Here is a 26598-nt window from a genome sequence, read left to right as displayed (position 1 = left end):
ATTGTGTAAACGAAGAACTGACTGGTCGCCAGCCAATGTCAGAGTTCATAGAGACAAGCAACTGATTGGTCGGCAGTCATGGACCGTCAGTTTGTCTTGGATCCCAAAGCCCCGACCGCCGCCTCCAGGATCTTCATCGTCGACAGCGCAGGTCCGGGACGTCTTTCAGGCTCCGCCTCCTCCTTGATGAAAACCTTTTTTTTGTTGCTGTTTTTTTGATGTTTCCTCGCTGTTTGTTTGACGTCAACGCGTTGAAGGAATTTCGATTTGCTGTCGATGAGTTTTGGAGCGACAGCTGACCTTTGCCTCGTTTGTGCTTTCAGAACACGCGACCTCCAACGCCAGCGATAGCGAAAGTAGCTACCGTGAGTTACGCACCATCACTTCGCATCTTTCTTTGCGTTCGAAAACGGTGACCACCTAACGCTGACGACATCATCGAGAACGTGATCAGCAATGAACGACACGATTTTTTGCTGATCACTTTGGTTAATGGTGCTTTTGTCCAATCTCAGAGTGGTGTCCTTAAACAAGTCGCTGTGTTTAGCAGGGCCAATAATCCACAGCTCAGTTTTCTCAGGGGTAAGGAGCGAAAAATGACTCCAGATGAGAGCAATCGCGCGAGGTATCTTGTTTTAATGACATGCGTGCGTAGCTGTGTATCGTCGGCATACAGTAACAGTGAAATGAATCTTATCCTCGCATGTGATATCGCCAAGCGCCACCATAAAAATACTGAACAAAAGAGGGCCGAGTACCGATCTCTGCGGAACTCTGCAAGTGACATTAACATTATCATACTCGGAGTTCACGTGACCATGTATTACACGGTGCAGACCGTTTTGTCATTGGCTTTGACTTCAGTTGGCCTGCAACAATGATTCAAATAACTTGAATCATTGGATTAGAAAAAAATTCCAAGTAAAACACTCGACTCTCATGTCGCTTGCCAGGCCGGCGAGGCCGTGCCTTTTCGGGGTCGACAACGCTGCTCTTCTCAATGAACTTTGTTTTTAGGCCGCATAAGGCACGTAACTCTAATCGTCATGATAATTGATGGAAAAAGTCAAATGTTTGGCACGTTTTTCCGCAGGAGGCCAGGAGGAGTTTGTCCTGTCGTACGAAGCTGTCACGCAACTAGAAGGTAAGGCCCCCCCATGACCATCAAACCCGCGTTTCGTCCGTGCGGGACTGGTCTGACTTGATGTCGTGTCGCCGTCCAGTGGGATACACGCGGCCGGTCATCATCCTCGGCCCCATGAAGGACCGCATCAATGACGACCTCATCTCGGAATTTCCCGACAAGTTTGGCTCGTGCGTCCCGCGTGAGTCCCGATATCCTGCGCGCGCTTTTCTGCCTGCGCGTTTGCCGCCTTTCCGTATGCCGGTTTTGTTGTTTTTTTTTTTTTATTTTTTTTTTGCAGACACCACGCGGCCCAAACGCGACTACGAGGTGGACGCTCGCGATTATCACTTCGTGGCGTCGCGTGAGCAGATGGAGAAGGACATCCAGGAGCACAAGTTCATCGAGGCGGGCCAGTACAACAACCACCTGTACGGAACCAGCGTCCAATCGGTGCGCGAGGTCGCCGACAAGGTGGGATGAGAACACGAACGAACGAGCAAACGGACGTCCACGTGCGTTCGGCGTCCATTAAAAACTGACGCCAGAGGAAATGTGCACTAAGTCAAATGTCGAAACAGAATCAGGCCAAGTGTGCAATTCTTTATTTTTTTTCCCCTTCTTCTCACAAGTTAACATAACGAACATTTATTTCTAATTCTGTTTTCATCCTAGCATTTTATTTTATTTGTAAAGAATCTTTAATTATACTTTAAAAGTGCTCTATAAAATAAATGTATGATGATGATGATTTACACGCATTGCAAAAAAAAATCTGATTTCTAGTGACATCATCTTACTGGATTTATTCGAAGACAATTTGGACTTTTTCTTAATTTAAAAGACAAAAAGATACAAGATCTCATTTTAAGAATCTTAATTAAAGTTAATTCATGCTAATTCTGATTTAAAAATAAATAAATAAATAAATGTTCCCCCACTTATTTTCGGGACAAAATGTGATGTTTTAACTATTTGTTGACTTGTTTTGAGGTCATCTTTTCCCGTACATTTTTGACGAGCGGGAGATCTCGGCCTCATCGATGACCCGTTTTCTTAATGACGCAAAAGTTTGAATTGAAAGGTCTGCGGCTGAGGACCTCACTTTTTGAAGTTACCGCTTAATTGCTCCTAAATTTGCCACATCTGTAATTCTCCAAATTTTGGACACCAAGTATCACCTAACCCTACTCAGCAGTAGCCCCCAAAGTACCACCACAATAACCAAGATGTAAATATAGGAACATCATAGTCGGATCATAGTTTATTTATGAATATTGGAAGCCACTGAACACTGCTCTTAAATATAGGAAAATAAAAAAAATAAAACAAAGAATGATTCAATTAAAATGTCTTGGACATTAAAGTTGGATTAAAATTGTACTTGAATACATTTTGTGCAAAACAAGCTATTGAATGCCTCTGTATTGTGCCTTCAAGTTCACTACAACTGAACTACTTACAAAATGCTCTGTACTTAAAAGTAAAAAATGTAATGTACTGGATTTCCCCCCGAATTTCAACAGTCTGTATCCATAGCTACAAGCTTTGTTATAACAGGTGAGATTTTTTTGTGGCGACCCCTAATGGGACAAATTGTCGGGGGGGGGGGGGGGGTCATGCCACTTCCTCTTTTGACGGCCAATCAGCAGTTGTCTAATCCCGCCTTTGTTGACTGTAGAATTTGTAGTCCTTATTGGATACAAGATCGCCCTTTGTTGGCGAAAGTCGTACATGCTAACGTAACGCTGGTGTGGCGTGTTCAGGGTAAACACTGCATCCTGGACGTGTCGGGCAACGCCATCAAGCGCCTGCAGGCCGCGCTGCTTCATCCCATCGCCATCTTCATCAAACCCAAGTCCGTCGAGAACATCATGTAAGTCGCACGTGCGCACATATGCGCGACCGCATCCATAAATGTGTGTGTGACGCGGCCGCACATATGCGCGACCGCATCCATAAATGTTTGTGTGACGCGGCGCAGGGAGATGAACAAGCGTCTGACGGAGGATCAAAGCAGGAAGACGTTTGAGCGAGCTGCCAAGTTGGAACACGAGTTCACCGAACATTTCACAGGTGTGCAAGCGACGTTGTCATTTTTCAAAGTGCCTCCACAACAAGTGTGATGATGATGATGATGTGTGTGTGCAGCCATCGTGCAGGGCGACACCCTGGAGGAGATTTACGAGCAGAGCAAGCAGATCATTGAGGATCATTCGGGATCTTTGATCTGGGTGCAGTCCAAGGAGAAGCTATGAAAGCGGACAGATTAGCAAACGTCCTCCTCCCCCCCTCTCACCCCAAAAAGCAAAAAGACGCAGTTCCCCCCCACACCCCCCTTCGTCTTTTGTCGAAAGCAAGTTGTCACGTGGACGCTTTAAGGAGCGTGTCTGTGCGTCAGCCCCGCCCCTCCCTCTGCCCACATTAACCCTTTAATGAGCTCACATGAGGGGGAGGAGTCAACGACTTTACTCACGAGCTAGCCGACACTTTTCCTTGTGGCATTGTTACGCACGGTGGCATGAGGGGGGCGCGCGAGAACGAAAAGTTGAACCTGCTCAGCGGCCTATTTTCTTATCAACAGAAACTACAAAGTCTATATTGATCGATCGTCATTATTATCACTGTAGAAGATTTCAATATGATCACTTCCTGTCTTATTTTTCTTTTTTAACCAAATAAAGCTCAAACAGGAAGCTTGCTGTGTGTGTGTGTTTCCACGGAGACGGGCAACATGTTCCCTTACTGGCACTTTTTATTAGGAACGACACACTGGGCTCAACGAAAATTAAAGCGTGACAACAATTTACATAAAAACCTTGGAAAAATTACAAAAGTTTTGTTTCACACACATTGGCAAGCACGCCCGAGCACCGGAGTATGTACGGTCTCGGCCCCGCGCCTGCCTCGGCCCCCGGCCAATCAGCAGCTGCTGTTCTTGAACTCTCCGTTCTCGGTGATGGACAGCTTGGTGGGATTGCGCGGGTTAGCCGAGCCGCAGCGATCCTTCACCTGCGTCAGCGCCGCCATCAGGCGAGCGTTGGTAGCGTCCAGACACGAGATTCGCTGCTCCTGATCGGACAGACGGGGGCAGCAAGTCGGACAGGCAGGTAAAAAAAGAAAGCCTAACCCTAATCCCGTTCTGAAACCCTAAAGGCTTCTTTATACTTGCGTGGGCAGCGACTGCGGCTATCCCGGGGTGCAGTTTGCCATTATATTCGAGCGCAACCCACGCGCTGTTTTGAAAATGTGCTGAAGTTCTCCTCCAAGTCGGGGGTGTCGCTACGGCTGCTATTGGCTAGGATGCCACAGGGTGGAGTTTCCTCTGCATTTGTGGCCATTTCCACTAGCCGTTTTTTTCATTTCCTTTCCGGAACAAGTAACAAACCAACGACAATGGCGACTGTGGAACGGCGCCTGCTAGAACAAATGCACCTAGATGACCAGATGCTACGTTTGAATATGCTGCAAAATCAATCAAGAAGGCGGCGGCGTAGGTGGTATGTGGAACCAGGGGGCACGGTGAGTACGTCATCACAGCATGTGACTAAAACGGACCAATCACGAGAGATGAGCTCCGCGGCGATCGATGCGCAGCAACAATTTTTGCCGTGTGCGCGTCGAACTACGCAGAGGGGCCGCGCGGGCCAATTCGTCGGTCACGTGATGCAATGCGGGCGTTGTCCACCGCAGGAGTATAAAGAGGCCTTAACCCTAACCCCGTTTCGATATGCTAATGATGACGATGTCACTTCCGGTGTGCCACGTACCTGTGCGTCAATGACTTCCTGTTTGCTTTCAATCACCGCTTGCATCTCGGCGTGCTCACGCTTTAGCTCGTCTTCCACCGCCAGCAACCTGAGCACACGCACACCGACACATTCACATTGTCAGCTGGGTAGGCGAGTCTGCGTGTTTGAGATTGAGACAAGACTGAGCTCATGGTTGTGGCCCCTACAGCACTGCTCAATAAGGTTGCGGATCTCCTCCTCAACATCGACAGCTATTTCGTCTCTCCATCCTCCAAAGTCCGGAACCCGGGTGTCATGATGGACACCGCTTTCGCTCCCACGTTAAATCCATCAACAAATCTGCCTTTTGCCCACCTCAGAAATATCTCCAGACTCAGCCCTTCTCTCTCTGTTGCCGAGACCCTCTGTCACATTCCGTCTGGACTGTTTCGACCGTGTGGAACCTGTTCAGACTTCCCAGGAAAGCCCTGGAAAAGCTCCAAAATGTCCAGAATTCAACTGCACCAAGCCCTGGCAGCAGATCACTCCCATACTCATCCATGATCCACTGGCTCCCGGTCAAGTCCCGCATCACCTCCAAAATCCTGCTCCTCACCTACAAATCCCTGCAGTCGCTCTACCACCCATAAACCTCATCCCGGGACCTGAGGCCCTCCAATTCTGGTCTCCTCTCCACCGCCCATACCTGGCTGCAGGCCTATGGGGCCGGAACCCTCTGGAACTTTCTCCCCTAAGACATCCGATACGCCCAATCACCCGACACTTTCAAACAACAACTCAAAACAGACTGTTTCACTCCGTTTTTGATGTCTAGTGTCCTTTGTTTTTGTCTAGCATGTGTGCAGCGGCCTCGAGGTCCCTGAAAGGAAATCCAAGTTATTATTAGGATGTGTATGAGAGCGCGCTTGGCGACCTGCAGAGGATGTCGTCGATCTGTTGTTGTTTGTCGTGTCGCTCTCGTCGGCGGCGTTCCTCGCTGGCGTCCAGCCGCGTTTTGTACTCGGTGTGCATGTGGCCGATGTTGACTTCTTGCGCCAGCAGGCGGCGCTCGTACTCCTCTAGGCGGCGACAGGATGCGCGCAGGAGATCCTTCAGATGGCACACTTCCTGCTTGTACTGCACACGCAAAACACAACCGGCAGACGCCATACTGAATGTGGCAAAGGTGACAATGACTTGTGCGAGCACATTATCAGTTGTTTCTGTTTACTTCCACTCTCGAAAAGATTTCACTTCTTTTCAATTGAGTTGTAAAGTTAAAAGGTCACATCAATCATGGAGTTCATCCATTTCCTGAGCCGCTTCTCCTCACTAGGGTCACGCGAGGGCATGCTGGAGCCTAGAATAATGGAGTTGTATTTATATATATCTATATATATATAATATATAAATATATATATATATATATAAATATATATATATATAAATATATATATTTATATTTATATATATATATATATATAATATATATATATATTATATATATATAAATATATATATTTATATTTATATATATATAATATATATATATATATATTATATATATATATATATATATATATATTTATATATATTATATATATTATATATATATATAATATATATATATATATTTATATATATTATATATATATATATATATTTATATATATATATATATATATATATATATTTATATATATATATGCTGCGAAACAAAAAAATCATTCTCATGTTTACATATCATTAGCTTTATAGCATAATTGGAATCAAGACATTCATAAACGTTTTTGTAAAACACAAAAAAACGTTGAAAAAAGTATAATTGCTTCGATTGAGCCTTTGCATTTTGCTATGAGATGGATAATTGAGAATGTACACATTCATACAGAAAAACCTTTTTTAGCAAGGACACTGGTATTGTTAATTAATATTGCGGCAAGTTAAAAATGACTAAGCCTAACGATATTAGTCACCTCGTCGGAACATCCTCCCTCCTCTGGGCCGAGTCCCTCGGCGTCTTTCCGCTCCCCTCGGCGGTCGTGGTGATATTGTCCGTTGCCGAGCACCCAGGCCGCCGTTCGCTCCACAGGCGAGATGACACGTTTGACACACTTCAGTGAAAACAGGAAGCGGGTGTGTTTGTCTTACAGTGTGTGACAGAGGGAATGGGAGTTCTCGGGTGAAAAAGTGTGTGCGAGTAAAAGAAAATGAGCCTGAGAGATAAACAGTGTGTGTGTGTGCGAGAGAGAGACCGTCGGAGAAAAAGAATGTGTGCGTGAGTGTGTTTTTGAAAGAACGTGTATGTGAGAGTGTGACAGAGAGTGAGAGTATGTTAGCGCGTGTGCGCACGAGAGAGGGTATTAAGGCCTCTTTATAAGGCCCGCGCACACGGCAGCGTAATTAAACGTAGCATCTGGTCATCGAGGCCCAATTGTTCTAGCAGACGCTGTTCCACGGTCGCCATTGTTGTTGCTTTGTTCCTTGTTCCGGAAAGGAAAGGAAAAACGGCTACCGGAAACGGCCACAAAAGGCAGAGGAAACTCCACCTGCGGCGTCCGAGCCAATAGCAGCCGGAGCGACACCCCCGACCGACTCGGAGGTGAACTGCAGCACACTTTGAAAACTGCGCGCGAGTATAAAGGCAAACTCCGTGCGGGACAGCCGCAGTGACGTCAGCGCGAGTATAAAGAAGCCTTTTGAGTTGAAGGGTGCGAGTGCGAGACGGCGTGCGTCCACGTCAGCATGGAAGTACATGCTTGCGCGTGACAATTACGCCAAAGTGTGTGTGTGGGCGCGTCTGCCTTACCTGCTCCTCGGGCGAGGTTTGGTTGCAGGCGGGCACGGTCTCCGAGTTGGCCCCACCTGCCGCCCGACTGTGCTGCTCTACCTTGACGATGTGGGCGGTGCCCGCGGCGGCAGAATGGCGCGGCACGGCGACGGGCGGCGGGCGGTGCCCCGCCCGGCCGCTGCTGCGGGAGCTGCCGGTGCTGGAGTCCTGCGGCGAGTGGGCGGGGCTACTGAGCTGGTGGGAGGAGCCGGCAAGCTGGTAGGCGGGGTTGTGGAAGGAGAGCGGCTGCAGGCTGCTTTGCTGCTTGATGGGCGGAGCCAATGGGCGGCGCACCTGAGAGGTGAAAAATAGTACATTTGGAGTTGCCTTAGAAGACGTTCCGACTGTCGTCCGAGAGAAGGCGAACGCACACCGGAGTGCCGAGGTCCCGTCGCCCTGTTGTGTCATTGAGCTTTCTTTTAACTCTTTGATTTGATTGGTTGGTTCTAAGAATGGGAGGGGCTTCCCCAAAATGCTGCCGACTATCTTTAAATAGCCGGAGTTCACGAAACGATCCGACGGTGTGTCCGTGTCTTATTTGAGCCACGGCATCGCGTACCTGCGGGGCGCTCTGGGGTTGGGCGTCTGCGGGCGGCGCTCGCGCGGGTCCGACAGACGACCGAGGGCCCCGCCCCGGCTCGGGGCCCCGGGCCGGGTCCTGCAGGTCCACCAGGGAGACGCTGCGCCCGCACGCCGGCGCGGCGGCCTCGGGCGCCAAACGGGCGCGGTCGTAGAAAGGCTGCCGAGGGGACGGCAGGGGGCCCGGCGGCCCTTGCGCGACGACCGCCGTCTGATCCGCGTCGGGAGACGAAACACTGAAACGAGTGCAGAAACGTACAAAGATCCGACCGGATGGCGGTGGTGAGTTTCCGCAAAAGAGAACGCGCCCGACCTGGCCGAAGGTCAGAAATGCTTCATTTTCAAAGAAAACATTAACTGATGATGTCATCTAACGGATCGACGGACGGCTTACCCGTCCGCAGTCTCCCGGAAGATTCGGCGCAAGCCGGACGACAGGCCGGCGCCGATGTCGTGGGCGGAGCTACGTCGGTCGCGGAAGCGGCCCGGCGGTCGCCGGGGGGGATCGGGCGCGGCCAGGCCGCGAGAAATATCTCCCAGAATCCTCGGCAGCGGGCCCAGCTTGGCGAGCGTGGCCTGCAGGAAGGAATTTTCACGCTGGCATGTCGGAGTTCGCGTGCGCGTGCGAGGCGACGGGCGAACGGGATGAGGACCGGGACGCGGGGGCGGGGCCAAACCGTCACGGCGGCGGACGGGAAGTGAAGAGAAGGAAGGGGGGGACAACAGGAATGAAACTTAATGGAAGCAAAATGGAAGAAGAAAATAACATGCGCACTCAGTCGGGTCGTGCGATGCGGCGGATGGGCGGAGTCAGGCTGGCCATGCTTTCGTGAGACCGGGGGCCACTTCGCATCATTAGCACAGACGCGCATGCGTGCGCGCACACGCACCTCGTCGAGCTGCGCGACCACATCGGCCAGAAGCGCGTGCAGCAGCGCCAGCTCCCTCCCGAGGTCCACGTATCCGGCGAATCCCGGCGCGCCGGGCGGCGTTTCCGGGTCGGAGATTTCCGACAGGAACCGCGTCATCCCCGCCCGCTCGCGCTCCAGGAAGTCGTTCATGAAGGCCATGTACTCCTCCTTGTCGCCGAACCTGCGGGTGCGGCGACAACCGGCGGCGTTACCGCATAAACGCAGGAAGCGAGGCGAGCGGAGGCGTACTTGGTGAAGTTGGCAAGGTTCTGGATGACTTTGGCGATGAGCGTGAGCGTCCGGCACGTGCGCTCGTCGGGATATTCCCGCGCCAGCTGGAAGAGCGACGGCGACATGATGGCGGGACACAGGAAGCGCAGGAAGAGCGAGGAGCCGATCAGACGATCGCCGATGTCCGCCCGGTGACCGGCCGCCTCGCAGCGCCGGCGCCACGACGAAAACACTTCCTTCAACTCGCGAGGGAACACGCTGTGTGCACGCAGGAAGTTGAAATGCACAAAAAGAAGTTAGGATGTGAAATAGGAAGCCGAAATGTGACGCAGGAAATGAGGATGAATGTACAAGCCCAATTCCAATGAAGTTGGGACGTTGTGGTAAATAGAAATCAAAACAGAATACAATGATTTGAAAATCATGTTCAACCTATATTTCATTGAATACACTACAAAGACAAGATATTTCATGTTCAAACTGATAAACTTGATTGTTTTGAGCAAATAATCATTAACTTACTTAGAATTTGATGGCTGCAACAGGTTCCAAAAAAGCTGGGACAGGCTCATGTTTACCACTGTGTTACATCACCTTTTATTTGAACAACATTCAATAAACGTTTGGGAACTGAGGACGCTAATTGTTGAAGCTTTGTAGGTGGAATTCTTTCCCATTCTCGCTCGATGTACAGCTTCAGCCGTTCAACAGTCTGGGGTCTCCGTTGTCGTATTTTACGCTTCATAATGCGCCACACATTTTCAATGGGAGACGGGTCTGGACTGCAGGCAGGCCAGTCTAGTAGTACCCGCACTCTTTTACTACGAAGCCACGCTGTTGTAACACGTGTAGGATGTGGTTTGGCATTGTCTTGCTGAAATAAGCAGGGGCGTCCATGAAAAAGACGTCGCTTGGATGGCAGCATATGTTTCTCCAAAACCTGTATGTACCTTTCAGCATTAATGGTGCCTTCACAGATGTGTAAGTTACCCATGCCATTGGCACTAACACAGCCCCATACCATCACAGATGCTGGCTTGTGAACTTTGCGTCCATAACAGACCGGATGGTTCTTTTCCTCTTTGGCCCGGAGGACACGACGTCCACAGTTTCCAAAAACAATTTGAAATGTGGACTCGTCGGACCACTGAACACTTTTCCACTTTGCATCGGTCCATCTTAGATGAGCTCGGGCCCAGAGAAGCCGGCGGCGTTTCTGGGTGTTGTTGATAAATGGCTTTTGCTTTGCATAGTAGAGTTTCAAGTTGCACTTAGGGATGTAGCGCCGAACTGTATTTACTGACATTGGTTTTCTGAAGTGTTCCTGAGCCCACACGGTGATATCCTTGACACATCGATGTCGGTTTTTGATGCAGTGCCGCCTGTTCACCTGTGGGATGTTCCAAACGTGTTTGATGAGCATTCTTTTTTGCCACCTGTCCCAGCTTTCTTGGAATGTGTTGCAGCCATCAAATTCTAAGTTCATGATTATTTGCTCAAAACAATCAAGTTGATCAGTTTGAACATTCAATATCTTGTCTTGGTAGTGTATTCACTTAAGTCTAGGTTGAACATGATTTGCAAATCATTGTATTCTGTTTTGATTTTTGTTTAACACAACGTCCCAACTTCATTGGAATTGGGGTTGTCAAACAAAAATTCAAGATTCAACGCATGAACAACAGGAAGTCAGGATCTCAACAAGGAAGTCGCATATCTGAAACAGGAAGTCGGGATGCAAAACAGGAAGTAACGATCCACCACAGGAAGTAGGGATCTAAACAGGGGAGTCCTAGAGGACGTTGAGTGCTTTGAGTGCTCGGTACCAGTAGGAGTTGATGATCTTGCAGAAGGCCAGCTCGCAGCACATCTTCAAGTTGCTTTGATGTTCCGCCAGGTCGCCGGCGGAACAGCGGGCGGGATCCACCTCGCAGTCCTCGTCCGACTCGAACAAGGCTTTGACGAAGTCGCCCAGCGCGTCGTGCAGATACTCGCGCCCGACCAGTTTGAGGTACTCCTCCGTGGCCTTGGCGGCCAGCGTGTTCTCCCTGAAGAGGAGGACGTCGTGCTCGCTGCAGCGCTCCACCTCCGACATCACCGCGTCGCCCAGGAACTCCTGCGCCGCCGCCACAACGACAACGTGACGTACGTTAACGGTTCTAGAGTCCGACCGGTTCGGCCTCATTTCTGAATGGTGCGCTTAAAAAAAGAAGCGGCCGCAGCCGGAAGAGAAAAACAACAATCCCGCGACAGGGATGGTGAAGGGCAGGACCCCCCCCCCCCCTGCCTGTGTGCGTGTGAGTGCGACTGCATTTGAAATAAACGCGGGCTCTCGCGTACCCGCAGCTCCGTTTTCTGACGCCCGACGTGTAGCTGTACAATAACACAAAGTCGAGCGGCATAATTGGAATTAGTTCCGAAGCCTAACGCCGCCGAGACCACGCGGGAACCCTTCGGATTCAAGCCAGAAGAAGTCCCGCCAATTTGCATGAAGTCGCAAGAAAGACTGACAACTTCAATCTCGCAGTGACAAAATCATTTCACGCACAACCACCCCACCCAATTTCTTCAGCTGGGAACAAAAAACACGTTTCCCGGAACTGATTTGCCCCACAATGCAAATACTAAGGCGTCGATGGCGCACGCTGTAGCGTGACTCGCTTTCTAGCCATCGAGATGTTCAGAAAGAAAGGATGAGTTTGAATGTCATCATCTTTGTCTTCCGTTGGAATGTGTGAGAAGATCGCAAAAGGGCCAACACCGTGCAATGTCCCATGCAATGTCTCACGCCGAATACCTTGGCGGCGCGCCGCCATTACTTTGACATACTCTCACGACCCGCTCAGTACTGCGATTACCCTAGCGGCACCCGGATTCCTCCGAGAGTCCTCGGCGACTCGGGCGGGCGCGGTCTCACCTTCGCCGTGCCGGTGCTGTGCAGGATGCGCACGAGGGCGGCGGCCACGTCCTCCTTGTTCTTGACGCCGATGACGGGCTCGAGCGCGGCGCACAGCGTCCCGTACGCGTTGGTGACGTACTCTGCGAACTCCTTGTACTGCTCCACCGGCAGCACGGCGACGGTCTGAAAACGCAGCTTCAAGCGCAGGGACGGGCCGCCCCCTTTGGCCTTGGCGGCGGCCGGCGTGCTCAGCGGGTACCTGGGAACGGTTGTAAAGACTCGAGTAAGCGCCACGGGTCCGCGCTCGGCTTCGAGATCACTGCGGGACCCTCGCGAGAAGGAACAAGCGCGCCGCGAAAGCGGCTTGCACGCCGCTTGTTCGACAAAAGCGTCTCCCCGAACTGCCCCGTAAAACCCGGGACCAATTCGACGTCGCCGTCACACGGAGCCCAAAAGGCCGCGAGAATTCAAAAGTGACCCGTTGTCCAGAACAAAAAGCGAAACAACAAAAACTTGGAACGTTATGGAATTTAAAAAAAAAATTAAAAAAAGTTCGTCTGGGTAAAAGGTTGCCATATTACAAGAAAAAAGAGACATTTGCAATCAAAGTCAAAGTTTGACCTAGGACAAAAGTCGGATTTTAACAAGTGAATTTCCAAAACACAACTTCATTCTTGTCATTCTGGAAAGGACAAATTTCATTGGAACGATATTCTTTTTGTCTATTATTATATTATTTATGCAGGGATGTCAGATTTATGCGATGACACAACTGAACACAAAAGATTCTGAACGCTTATCTGGATTTCCCGGGCTGTAATAAAGAGCAATGTTGCCACTGTTCTCGCTGTAAATATTTTCTTTGGGCCTTTGCACATGATCATGATCATGATTTTTAGGATGACTAGCCGATTTTCACTCTGCCCCACCCATTTTTATTTTGAAATTGTGTTTCAGATGTTATTTGAGTCCCGATTCAGTAGGTCGCATATCGTCAGCCTAATATCACGCCTGCCCTTTTGTCCTTTTGAACCGAGTGTCACAGGAGCAATAAAAAAACACCCGCTGCTAAAAAGTTGCGGCTGTTTTTTTTTTTTGTTTTTTTTTAACTGCTCGGCACCAAGGTCGTGGCAATCCGCAAAGGTCGAATCCAGGCAACTGGACTCATCGGGCGACTCCGATGTGTTTTTTTCTCGCCGTTCCAAATCGACTCGGGCAATTAGGCGGCGACGCGATCGGGCTAACGACGGGCGAGGCCGTCACGACGACTGATTTTCGGCGAGCCGTACCACTTCTCCACAAACTGCCGTCCGCTCACGGCGGCCGCGGGGATGTTGACCAGGCCCACGTAGTTGTTGTTGTCCTTCTTCTTCTTCTTCTTGTCGGCGTCCCGGTAGACGTGCACGGTGAGGCTGCGCACGGCGGGGAGGTCGGCCAGCAGGAAGCGCTCGCCCCAGAACGGGCCGTCCCCGCGGGCCTCGCCGGTGGTGCGCGCGTACAGCACGTCGTCCAGGCACAGCTCGCAGAAGTAAGTCTTCTTGGGGGGCAGGTCTTTAGCCTCGACGATCCACAGCCACAGGAGATGCTCCGCCCGTCGGCAATTGTCCTGAAAACGCACACGCACGCGCCCTCTTGTCCTCTTATTCTCGTGACGGCGTTGCGGGTCGAGCGCGACATCGTCTCGCTCTAGAGTCTCGCTGCGCTTGCTTCGACATTTAGGGACGCTGGTGGAGGTTTGCAAAATGGCTCATTTTCATATCATCTGATCAGTAACGGTAAAGACACGTGCAAAAAAAATAATCGAATTGATTCAAAAAGTTCTAATTGAGGATTTCAAATTTTAGGCAGTCATGGTAAAGGCAACCCTTGGTGGAAGCCCACTGAAATACACTTTTTTTAGAACGGTGAAGACATAAACAGCTTGCTCCGTGACTGTTTTTCTCAATGTCTTTCCGTCTCCAAAGTGTTCTCTGCCAATTGTCGTACTCAAGCGGCTCCAACTACCGGAGACAAAATCCTTGTGTGTTTTCTGGACATACTTAATAAAATAAAGATGATTCTGATTCACAAAACATGTTGCAAATCATTTGGGACACCTAACAGTCAAGATATTTTGTCATTAAAAATGGAAAAATATGACTTTAGAATATTTTTGGGTCTTAGAAACTATTGTGACTTTTGGATGATAACAACTGCCAATAATTCCAATGTGACATCATTCAAATGAATTGATGACCGTAATTGATCAAATGATATGAGAACGAGTCCTCTACTCGTGAACCACAACACTGAGTCAACGCAATCTAATTAGATCCAATGCAAGAGCTGTCCCGAAAAAGAAAGGCCTTTCTTGAATGATGACTTTGGTGTGGAAGAATTGAAATTGTGAGTTCCTTGTGAGGTTACAAATGTTCTTTTGCCTGAATGGACGAAAATCCCAAGACTCCAAAATCTTGACGAAAGAAACACCAGCATAACACGAGTCAAATAAATCGCCGTGTCTTTACCGTTATTGACCAAATGATAAGAAAATGACCCTTCTCCACTACTGCTAAGTGGGCGGCGTGGCACCGAGCGTAAGCGTGCGCCCTGCGACCGAGCGCGTGTCGTCGTCGGCATGTGACCCGCGGCTCCCACAAATGAATGCGGTCGAGGCGCCGTAGTCCGCCAGGCTGCGGCTGCACGAGTTGCTTACCGCCACCGGGTGTGACTGAGGAGAGGATAAATAATGTGTGCAGTTGTAAAGCATCCTTGAGTGTCTGGAAGCGCGCATCATAAGTGTAATGCGTTATTATCAGTATGACTAGACAGTTAGGGTCTTTCTCTTTCTCTTTCTCCTCGCCGGAGGAGGCGCCCAACACGGTCACACATTTACCTCAGCTACAATTCATTTCAGTGTACGAGCAGCATGAATAGCGCTAATCACATAACATGAGCATGAAAGCCTGACCTTCGGAATCAGCCTCGGTCAGGAGAACGCGTGCTTTTCCCTTCCAGATGACGCCATCATCGCCCGAGGGCCAAAAGTGACTCATTTCAATTGTCCTCTAACCCGACTTGCAGTTCAAACGATTACTCTTGTACGAGGTCTTGGGCCGATTTGATGACAATCAAATCTGTCTCCATTACTTAAAGCATTTAAGTCATTTTGTTGACAGTCACTATCGGCATTTTTTTATTTCTACTGTACGTGCGCCCGTGGGCACGACGTTCAGCGAGAAAAGCGACCGAATGCAGTTGACGCCGCGATCAATCTCAACCCGAGACGGCCGCCCCGCGCCGAGTCCGGTGTCTCTCGGAGGGTCGGGGTTTGGCTCGGCGTTCGGCGGTCCGTTCGGCCATACGGAAAGCGCTGGAATAACCTGTGTTGTCAACCGGTCCGACGCAAATCCCACCCTGGAAGCGAAACGAGCGCTCGAAGGTGTGCGCACGGCTGCGAGGACGCCGACCTTGTTGGGCTGCACGCTCCTCCTCAGGTTCTCCAGCCACTTGTCTCGCTCCGACGCCGATGAGCAGCTGAAGCACTTGGTGCCGCCCGAGTAGGTCACCTGACGGGAAGTGGAAAGGAAGAAGGCGTGACCGACAGCGACGCGGCCCCAAAACGAACCCGTTCGTCGACAAAAGTCACCTCGAAGCAGAAGTCCCGTCCCAGAACGCTGCTGTGCAGAGGCCTGACCGTCACGCCGTCCTCCACGCTGAGGGCCGTGGCCTCCGGAGGAGACCGGCGTGACGTCGACTCCTTCGGCCGAGGATGTCCGTGAGACCTGAGACGTGCGCACGGGAAGCGTCAACGGATCGGCGAGGGGCCGCAAACGAGACTCGTCTGGTCTCGTCTCCCGTCTCGGGAACCAACACGATACGGTGACTTGTATATTATAGGTGACCTACATAGTTCCTAAAAAGGCCACCAAAAATTTAGGAGGAAGGAATGAGTGAATGATTCCGAACGCAGTCATTCACTCATTCATTACTCCAAAATCACTACGAAGTGCCGTCCAATGAAGTGATTCTTTTTATTTTCATTTGTACCCGATTCTCCACTTATTTGCGTTCTTTCACTATTTTTTTCCATGGCTATCACGATCGGTTATTGGCGGTCAGGCCTGCTTCCGATCCCCCACCAATAGTCCACTGTAGTGCTTTGCCGCCATCGGATGGCATTTTGGTGCTGAAGTGAGTTGAGGAGCTTCATTTAGGCAAAGGTAGTCTTTTGCTGCCATCCTGTGGCGTCTATAGGCAATGACTTTTTTTTAGGAGCATGTCAATTCCTCACCGATTTTGGCTGTTTGTGACGAGTCATCAGTGACAGGACACGGAGGAAGCGACGTCAGACCTTCAAAATAAAAGTGGCAAAGACACGTGTACCTGTCCGTGTCAGCAGTTCTCAAAACAGGAAGTTGCAAGCTGCTGTTCCGGTCCAGTTTGTTTTGACTTTTGGTCCTCTTGATGGAACCTTTCAGACGCTTGCTGAAGAAACCCTGAAAAACACACACAAACACACACGCACGTGGTCACATGTACACACTCACAAGCGTGTCATAACACACATCAAACAAGTCAACACAATACATGCAGACACACACTAATATGTAAAAACACAATCATGTAAACACACACAAATGTAAACATATATGTACACACGTACACATTTACACGCACACAAACATGAAAACACACACACCAAGGTTATGTTTATTAAAAACCATGAACCAACCCTAACAAAGTTTTAAGTTTGCAAAACTAACTACAATTATAGCGCAAATGTCCTTCGTTTTTGTCTCTGTTAATTACTTTCATACATGAGCTTTCGGCGCTGACTTTACAGGTATTTATTTCGGATCAATACATACAGCGGCTGAAATAAGTACCGTATTTTACACGTCACCATTTTTCTCACTAAATCTATTTCCCAAGGTGCCATTGACATGAAACTTTCACCAGTTGTTGGGAACAAGCCAAGTAATCCATACGTACAAAGAAAATAGACCAAATAAGTTCAGAAAATAAGTTGTGTGTAATATTGTGAAATGACACAGGGAAAAGGTATTGAACAAACCAACTGATATTTAATACTTTGCACAAAAGTCTTTGGTTGCAATGACAGCTTCAAGATGCCTCCTGTATGGAGAAACTAGTCGCACGCATTGCTCCGGTGTGATTTTGGCCCATTCCTTCATCCAAGCAGTCTTCAAATCTTGAAGGTTCCGTGGGCTTCTTTTATGGCCCTTGCGTTTGAGTTCTTTCCACAGATTTTCCATTGGATTCAGGTCAGGTGATTGGCTGGGCCATTCTAGCAGCTTTATTTTTTTCTTTGAAAACAATTCAGCGTTTCCTTGGCACTATGTTTTGGATCATTACCATGATGAAATGTCCACCCTCGTTTCATTTTCATCCTCCTCGTAGATGGCAGCAGATGTTTGTCAAGAATGTCTCAGTATACTTGCCCATTCATTCTGCCTTCAATAATGTGAAGTTCACCAGTACCATTTGCTGAAAAGCAGCCCCACACCATCATGTTCCCAACTCCAAACTTCACTGTCGTTATGGTGTTTTTAGGGTGATGTGCAGTGCCATTTCTCCTCCAAACGTGGTGTGCATTATGTCATCCAAACAGTTCCATTTTGCTCTTATCCGACCAGACTATATTCTCCCAGTATTTAACTGGCTTGTCCAAATGTTGGGTCTTGCGTGGTGAGCGTGCATACAGGCCACGGCGGCGGAGTGCATTAGTCCCTGTTTTCCTTGTGACAACAGTACCTGCTAATTCCAGGTCTTTTTGAAGCTCTCCAGAGGTGGTCCTTGGCTCTTGGACAACTCTTCTGATTATTCTTTGCACTCCTCTGTCAGAAATCTTGCGAGGCGCAGGCAAATTTCCAGCGGTATGATTGGCTGTCCACCTCCGTATGATGGCCCCAACCGTGCTCGCTGGAACGTTCAGAAGCTTCGATATGCGCCTGTAACCAATGCCATCGTTATGTTTTGCAACAATTACTTTGCGATGGTCTCGAGACAGCTCTCTGCTCTTCCCCATCACGAGATGTGTCTTGACTCACACCTTGCCAATGACACCTTTTTGGAGGACATCAATTCGGACTGAACCAGCTGATACTCATTTGCACTGACAAGGGGGTGGGGATTGCTGTTTATTGGTAGAATTTAGTTGTTGTCTTGGCTTTCCGCCTTTTTCACCTCCCTTTCTTCATGGGTGCAATACTTTTTCCCTGTGTCATTTCACATTGTTACACACAACTTAATTTCTGATCTTATTTGTTCTACTTTCTCTGTATGTATGGATTACTTGGGGTTTTCGCAACATCTGGTCAAATCTTCAGGTCAATGGCACCTTTGGAAGTACATTTAGTGAGGAAAAACGGTGACGTGTTAAATACTTATTTCAGCCGCTGTCGATCCGGAAGGGACACGGAAGGAAGGTCGAACAGTCCTCTGGGAATTGTAGTTCCTCTGTGTGTCGCCTAGAAGTGACATCATCAGGCAGCGGCGTCATATTTGACAGGCTCGCCAGACTGAGCGCAACGGTTGCCGCGAAGCTAACTTTTACTTCCGAGCTGTTTTTGTCGCTACGCGTTGCTAAGAGAAACGGTGCAGATGGCTACCGACTAGCTAGCGCCTTCACGGAGCCTGTGCGTCGGTTTATTTGTCGTTTGGGGAAAACTCACGAGTCTGAAAATGCCGCAGTCTCCCGCCACGAAAGGCAGGCGTGAAAGCAGACGAGGAGTTTGTAGCGCTGACACAGCAGGTGATCAAACTACTGGACATTTTCACAGCACGACTTCAGCAATAGCAGGAAACTTGAAAAGCTTTGTCACAAAAAAAACAAAACAAACGACGGATGCACTCACTTTCATACAGAAGTTAAACGCAAGCTTACTTTCTATCTCGCTGTCGATCTGACAGTCACAAATGTGAAATTCCACTTGAGAAGTTTGCAATTTAGTATCAATGGAAGGAAAGCATGCAAAGAAGAACTTGATTTTTTATTGTAAACAAATAAACATATTTTAAAAAAGGCCTTACATTCCAGCATGTGTCTCATTGAAGGGTTTTAGCGTACATTGTGATGCATCACATGCAGTATTATGCACTGCACTTATTGCACTTCAAATTCTGTTATGCAGCACCTGGATTTGATTTGTGGATGGTCGTTCATCTGTTACAAAGTTAATACAGTTTTTCTTAAAATTTTATTTTTTGTTGAGTTTTTACGACACAATTTTTTGCCCATATATAAAAAAACATGTAAACACACACATATGTACACATACATAAGCACCAAAGTACATGTGCACGCGCATAAACCCACAAATATGTAAACACACACAAGTGAGCGTCTCCACGGCGACATCACTTTTCAGTGTTCACCACTCAGTCAGCATCAAGCCTTCGGGTGTAATCTGATTACTTGTGTCATTAGGGTCACGTGACCGCGTCGCCGATGAAAGCGGTCGGCCCGGCTCCGCCCATTACGCCACCCGAGACAATGGAAGCTCCCGGCAGAGCGGCGACCTCCTTTCTCGCGTTCTTAATATCCTCGAACGCACCCGAGAGGCCACGCTCACGTGCTCGCTCGCCACGACTTCGACACGACGATTACTTTGACCTTCCTCTCATTACCACCACGCTACTCTGATTCTTTTAACAGTACTCTCCTTACTTTGACACTATTCAGATTACTTCCACATGCTCTGATTATTTGTCAGTACATTATTTTGACATACTTTGAATACTTTGGCATACTTCCACAGTATTCTGATCACCTTAATGACAGTAATTTGATTACTCTCACAGTACCTACAGACACTACTCGAACGAATGACCTCGGCAGAACAGCCATTACTCTGGCAGTACTGCGATCGCTTTGCTGCTAATCTGATTACTGGTGGGGCGCCGGGGGCGATGCGCCACGCGTCCATCTGACGGCGAGTACTCAGAGGACTGCGCGGACGGGAAGCGTCGGTTTTCACGGAGACTCACGGGCACTCGGAACGGCGACGAGCTGCAGGGCGCCTCCGCGGCGACCGTCTTTTCTGAGCTCGCCGCGCCCGGGACGCTCCGCCTCCTCGCAGATCGCTCGCACGACCCGTCTGCAAAGGAAAGAGTTAGCGTGATTATTAACCATCTTCATCATCATCATCAGTTGGCCTCGGTCGTCATACGTTTGTGCGAATCTGGAAAAAGAAGAAGAAAGTTCCGGAAACAGCAGCTCATCGAGACGCGTTCAAGTCAGCGAGGAGCGATTCGAGTCCACGTTCATTGATCCGCGCGCTAAATTTAGAAGCTCACTTCCTGTCTGTATCTCCTGTCTAACGGACACGGCGGTGGCAACACGCGCGCTGCGCTCAAACGTGACGACGGGCCGACACGGCGACCCGGGCAAAGTTCAACGTTACCTCCGCCGCAGCTGTTGCCCATCGTCAGAGGTGAGCGGCCGCACCCCCCGCCACCTGTGAGCCAATGACCTGGGTGCGTCCGCGTCCGTCGCGTCACCGTCACGCCGTGTGTCCCGCTGGCCTCTTCGTCCTCCTCATCCTCCTCCTGACTCGCTCTATCTCTCAGCGCATTATTCAATCAATGCTCGCTCGCCCTCCCTCCTCTCTTACTTCCTGGCATCTCATGCGGGACGAGCGCACTCTGCCGCACTGTGACGTCATCGCCAAAGCGCATCTTGGGATGCATGTGACACCCGCAAAGTCTTCCTCAACTCGCCGCGACCCTCAACATCCCGCCACAAGTCTGAATTTTGACCCAAAAGTTCACGGGCGGAGTTTTAACGCCGGTTGCAATCCGAGACAGGAAGTGATGTCGTAACGTGACTTAGCGGCAGGAGCGACGACGACAACATTAGTGTCCGCTAGTGGGCGCCCTTCAGCTGCCGGAAAGTCACGAGAGAATTTCGAGTGATGCTGCATTCAAGTGCCGCATTCACGTGCGACATCTCAGCATCAAAACTCAATGCAGTAACAAGTAGCGAGTAAAGAGTACAAATGGAGAGTTTGTCAGCTAGTTAAAAAAAGTCAAGATCAAAGAAATGAGAGTACACAGACTAAAGAGAGTTATAATGAAGTTAATAGCAGACAACTAGCGTCAATAGAGTAATAAGAGTAAATTGGGGAATAAAGACAATAAAAATGGAGTAAAGAGTACAAATGCTGCGATTGGCTGGCGACCAGTTCAGGGTGGGGATAGATGCCAGCTCACCCACGACCCGCGTGAGGAGAAGCGTGACGGAAAACGAATGAATGAATACAAATGGAATGCAGTGAACAAAGAGTCAAGAGTACAACTGGAGAGTAAAAAAAAAAGACAAAAAAAGTTCAGATCACTGACATAAAAGAGTACAAAGAGTACAAATGGAGTAAAGAGTTAAAGGAGGGGGAAAGAGTAGAAATAGAGCGTGAAGAGAGTTGTAATAATAGAGTACTAATTGAGAGTAAATCAAATACATCCTAATATTCTCTCTCCATCCATTTTCCGTACCGCTTTATCCTAACAAGGGTCGCGGGCGTGCTGGAGCCTGGATCCGGGAGATGGACTACAACTGTCGGGTTCCTCGGGTCGAGTCGCTTCTGAGCCCGAGCCGACGTAGGAAGCGTCCCGACTGGACCGAGGAGAAGAAGGACTGGACCGTTGGCCAGCGGTCCGAGGTCCTCTTTTCCGATGAAAGTAGAGTGTGCTTTTCATTCGGGAATCAAGGTCCAAGGGTTTGGAGGAAGACGGGTGAAGAACAGAACCCAAGCGGCTCGAGCTCCAGTGTGAAATGTCCACAGTCGGTCGGGATTTGGGGTGCAATGTCCAGTGCGGGTGTTGGTAATTTCTGCTTTCTTCCATCCGAGCTCACCACAACAGTCTACCAGAATGTTTTAGAGAACTTGATGATTCCTTCTGCTGAGGATCTGTATGGAGATTCAGGTTTCCCTTGCCCATACCGCCAGAAGCACCAAAACCTGCTTTGACGCCCATGCCATCACTGTGCTCGACTGGCCAGCCAACTCGCCGGATCTAAACCCCATTGAGAATCGATGGGGTATTACCAAGAGGAAAAGAAGGGGCACCAGACCCAAAAACAAAGAAGAACTGACAGCAAGCATCAAGGAAATCTGGGCTTCCATAACTCCCAGGCAATGCCACAGGCCGATTGCCTCAACGCCACGGCGGATCCGGGCACTGATTCAAGCAAAGGGATTCCCAACCAAGTACTGAAGATGAACATATCGTTTTGAAAGTACCATATTTGGATGGATTTAACGTGACCCTAATTTCTCTCTTTTTTTTTCCTACAAAAACTGAGAAGTAAATGGTGATTTCTTCACAGTATTCAAATTTTTTGAAGCTGGAAGCCCAAATTATGTAAAAATAAACAAATAAATACTTGAAATTGTTTAAATTGTGGGCCCTGAATCTATAATCTACAAAAGCATTGAAGTCCCCAGCCTGAGCGCTCTCCAGCACCCCTTCCAAGGACTCCAAAAAGGGTGGGTACTCTGAACTGCTGTTTGGTGCATAGGCAAAAACAACAGTTAGGACCCGTCCCCCCACCTGAAGTGGAGGGAGGGCAATCGGTATACCCACACCTTCTCGGGGCCTCTCACCGTGGGCAACTCCAGAGTGGAAGAGAGTCCAACCCCTCTCGAGAAGACTGGTACCAGAGCCCAAGCCATGTGTGGAGGCGAGCTTGACTATATCTAGTCGGAACTTCTCAACCTCGCACACCAACTCCTGAGCCCATGCGGTGATATCCTTTACACACTGATGTCGGTTTTTCGATGCAGTGCCGCCCGAGGGATCGACGGTCACGGGCATTTAATGTTGGTTTTCGGCTTTGCCGCTTACATGCAGTGATTTCTCCAGATTCTCTGAACCTTCTGATGATGATATGGACCGTAGATGATGAAATCCCTAAATTCCTTGCAATTGTACGTTGAGGAACATTGTCCTTAAACTGTTCGACTATTTTCTCACGCACTTGTCACACAAATTCTTCATGCCTGTGTTAACTTGTACTGTATATAAATAATAACAAATATAATAATATAGAATTCAATCAATCAATATTTATACCCTGCGGTGCCTTTTCTCTTTAAATGGACTCTTACGCCATCATAATGAACTTTGTGCAGCAGCAGACTATGTGAGAAATGTTGCCCACTCGACATCCATTGGAGCCTGGTCATCCTGGAAGGGGATCCCACCAGGCTCCATCTGAGGTCCCTTCTCAAGGTTTCTTGGGGATCCCGCCAGGCTCCATCTGCGGTCCCTTCACACGATTTCTTGGGGATGCCGCCGGGCTCCCTCTGAGGTCCCTTCTCAAGGTTTCTTGGGGATCCCGCCATGCTTTGTCTTCGGTCCCTTCTCAAAGTTTCTTGGGGATCCCGCCAGGCCCCATTCTGCGGTCTCTTCTCACGGTTTCTTGGGGAGCCCACCAGGCTCCATCTGCGGTCCCTTCTCAAGGTTTCTTGGGAATCCCGCCAGGCTCCATATGCGGTCCCTTCTCAAGGTTTCTTGGGGATCCCACCAGGCTCCATCTGCAGTCCCTTTTCAAGGCTTTTTTTCCCCCCTCAAATGGGGTTTGGAGTTTTTCCTTGGGCGTTTGGGAGGTTTAAATTTTGGGATGTCGTCAATATTTGCCAACTGTGGGCCTGTGAAGCCCTTTGAGACAATTTTTGGATTAAGGGAAAAACAAATCGACTTTATTTATCACATTATTTCCGAAAATCTGTCTGTGAGTGACACATTCGCACTTTTGACCAATTGCTAATTATCACAACCACGCCCACACAGAGTTTCTTAGCCACTGTCGTGGCAGCAAGGCAGGACCAACCTTCTGAGCAAAAGAACCACTTTGACGCAGTGGCCAAAGCGCTATCATGTCAAAGCCAAAAGGTAAGCAGAGCTGAAGTGTTAGCACAGGTTAGCGTTAGCTCTCAACATCATTAGCTTCTGATCATTTTGAAAAGATGCACCCTGAAAATGTGAAAGTGCATAAAATGTGCTGCATCAGATTTTAAAGACAAACGCTGAGGATTTTACCTAACACGGCGGCGCCCTCTGGTGGAAAGTCAGGGAACTGTCCCTCAGCGGGGACGCTGACGGTCCTGCGGAGGTTCCGCGCATCGGCAGCGTCCGACGATTTCTCCGCAGCCTCGCACGTGTTCTGGGGCGAAAACCTCAATGTTAAGTACGTTTTAGCTAACGTCGGCACGCGTCATCACCGTGCGTCACCTGCTCATCCTTGCCGAGGAGCAGCAGCTGGCTGTCCGTCAACACGCACAACTTCTTCTCCCACACGCACAAAAATGGACTCTGGCCACACGACAGTCGGTGGGCTGCCGGACCATTCACCTCTGAAACATCAAAAATCATCACGTGATTATGTCATATACCCATCCGAATCAGAATCATCTTTATTGGCCAACAAGGATGTTGAAAAGACACAACGGTAGTTGGAGCCGCACGAGTAGGACAGCAAACAAGCCACGAAGACAAAATACACCTTCGGGACATGAAAACCCAAAAGCAGCGCTTCTTTACGGTCGTCACCCCGGGAACCGCATTTCCGACTGCCGTTTTACACAAGTCAAGAACGAAGGAAGAAAGAAGGGCATTGTTCAAAAACAGCCTTTGGTAAGACATGTATAGAATATATGTCTACACATGCTTACATGTCGGACGTGCGGACTTCACTAGAAAGTGAGGGTGAACGTGGTGGGCACTGATCTCTTCTTCTTTTAGGAAATGTAGGATGCAGACCAAACCACTTCTTCTTTTCCTTTGGGCTCGTCCCTTTATGGGTCGCCACAGCGCGTCCTCCTTTTCCATGTCAGCCTATCTCCTGCATCCTCCTCTCCAACACCAACTTCCCTCACGACATCCATCAACCTTCTCTTTGCTCTTCCTCTAGCGCTCTTGCCTGGCAGCTCCATCCTCATCATCCTTCTACCAATATACTCACTATTTCTCCTCTGGACGTGTCCAAACCATCCAAGTCTGCTCTCTCTAACTTTGTCTCCGATTTACCACAAAAATAATCAACAGATTAATCGATTATTAGGGTTAGTCATTGTTAATTGCAGCCCTAAAAACGTATGTCAACGTGAGCCTTAATAAATCAGCATTGTAAATGTTTAACAATTTAACTTCATAAATTGAGCCGTCAAACTATTGGCGGGGGTCGAAAATCCACAAATAACTGATGCTCAATATAATTACCATGAAGGAAAAAACAAACAAAAACATGGCTATGTGGGGAGCAGGTCAAAACACACACACAAATACAAGGTTTTCCGTGAAAAAGTGGGTAATACCTCGGGTCAAAACTTCCAACAGGAGCAAGAAATCGCTGCTAAACGGCCGCTTGTTCGGCACGCTACTTTCTCGACATGAGCAAAACAACGAGACGCGCTTATTAGCGCCAATTCGAATCACGAGTAACTTTTTGGAACTAGTTCCTAGAGGGCTTGAAAAAAGTGGCTAAAAGTAGCCAGCAAATGGCTCGTTTGTCAACAATGACTGCTTTTGTTACTCGCCCCTCTCTGGTGGCATCCATGTTGTTAGTAGAAGCGATGCACATCAGCAAGGATACGCCTTTACCCACCGAAGCAAAAAAAAACAAAAACAACAAAAATGTGTCCTAATAAATACATTTGAAGGGAGCAATCAATTCCATGCAAATCCGCCTAAGAACTAAGCGACCTCCAGCGACGGGACAACGCGTCCGACCCAGCTGCAGTTAAGTCACCACCTGAGGGAGTATGAGGCCACGCCCACCATGATGATGTCACGTGAAAGTTGCTCTGAAGTGGACGTGGGGAAACTCGACTCTTGCCAAACTCGCCGGGAATGTTGGCCACCTGTTCTCTCGCGCACGCACGCACACACACACACACACGTGTCATTCAGCTGTCGTGTGGTAAACGCACATTTGTTACTAAATGTTGATTAAACTTACTGAAGTGAAGTTGTGTAGTTTTACTTAAAACATTACTGCTTTTCCAGGACGTGCGAAGGAAAACTCGAGAACAAACACACGCACGTGCACGTAAGCAAACAGAGGCCACTTTGTGTGTCAACCCGCAGGCAGGTCCCGTCGCCAAGGCGACCGGTAAACACAGCAGCAGCAGCATGTCACATCTTTATCGAGATGGACAAACGCATAAACAGGGTCATGTGATCTACATGATCAATATGGCATGTGACACGGACGCCCAAATGCGTGTGCGTAAATGTTTGGTTTTTTTTCCTCGACTCAAACAACTTCCCGTCTTCGCACTGCGATTGGC

General features: G+C 48.9%; 2 protein-coding genes across 22 annotated transcripts in view; one reads left to right on the top strand and one right to left on the bottom strand.

Annotated features, from left to right (window-relative positions):
* dlg1b (discs large MAGUK scaffold protein 1b) overlaps window positions 1-3819 on the top strand; it is a 41182-nt gene extending 37363 nt beyond the window's left edge. For all 13 annotated transcript variants that reach the window (XM_061797387.1, XM_061797390.1, XM_061797383.1 and 10 more), the window contains 7 exons: window positions 324-365; window positions 1094-1144; window positions 1224-1325; window positions 1425-1597; window positions 2890-2999; window positions 3108-3199; window positions 3275-3819. In XM_061797387.1, coding sequence (XP_061653371.1) covers window positions 324-365; window positions 1094-1144; window positions 1224-1325; window positions 1425-1597; window positions 2890-2999; window positions 3108-3199; window positions 3275-3381 — 677 coding nt within the window. In that variant the 3' untranslated portion in view covers window positions 3382-3819. The remainder of the gene's footprint in view (window positions 1-323; window positions 366-1093; window positions 1145-1223; window positions 1326-1424; window positions 1598-2889; window positions 3000-3107; window positions 3200-3274) is intronic.
* rasal2 (RAS protein activator like 2) overlaps window positions 1-26598 on the bottom strand; it is a 30167-nt gene that overhangs the window by 2274 nt on the left and 1295 nt on the right. The window contains exons 1-19 of one of the 9 annotated variants that reach the window (XM_061797356.1): window positions 26268-26457; window positions 24542-24663; window positions 24350-24473; window positions 20297-20406; window positions 16670-16782; window positions 15933-16068; window positions 15754-15852; window positions 13594-13910; window positions 12323-12563; window positions 11232-11521; window positions 9424-9663; window positions 9154-9355; window positions 8658-8860; window positions 8244-8499; window positions 7664-7978; window positions 6831-6968; window positions 5789-5991; window positions 4894-4981; window positions 3861-4195 (exon numbers count right to left, since the gene is read on the bottom strand). In XM_061797356.1, the coding sequence (XP_061653340.1) occupies window positions 4046-4195; window positions 4894-4981; window positions 5789-5991; window positions 6831-6968; window positions 7664-7978; window positions 8244-8499; window positions 8658-8860; window positions 9154-9355; window positions 9424-9663; window positions 11232-11521; window positions 12323-12563; window positions 13594-13910; window positions 15754-15852; window positions 15933-16068; window positions 16670-16782; window positions 20297-20406; window positions 24350-24473; window positions 24542-24663; window positions 26268-26442 (3522 nt within the window). In that variant the 5' untranslated portion in view covers window positions 26443-26457 and the 3' untranslated portion in view covers window positions 3861-4045. The other 8 variants (XM_061797361.1, XM_061797357.1, XM_061797360.1 and 5 more) reach the window with 8 other exon arrangements.

Source organism: Phyllopteryx taeniolatus, chromosome 14, assembly GCF_024500385.1.
Source record: "Phyllopteryx taeniolatus isolate TA_2022b chromosome 14, UOR_Ptae_1.2, whole genome shotgun sequence".
Lineage (NCBI taxonomy): Eukaryota > Metazoa > Chordata > Actinopteri > Syngnathiformes > Syngnathidae > Phyllopteryx > Phyllopteryx taeniolatus.
Note: the sequence above shows the minus strand (reverse complement) of the source record. Positions and strands in the feature narration are given on the sequence as shown.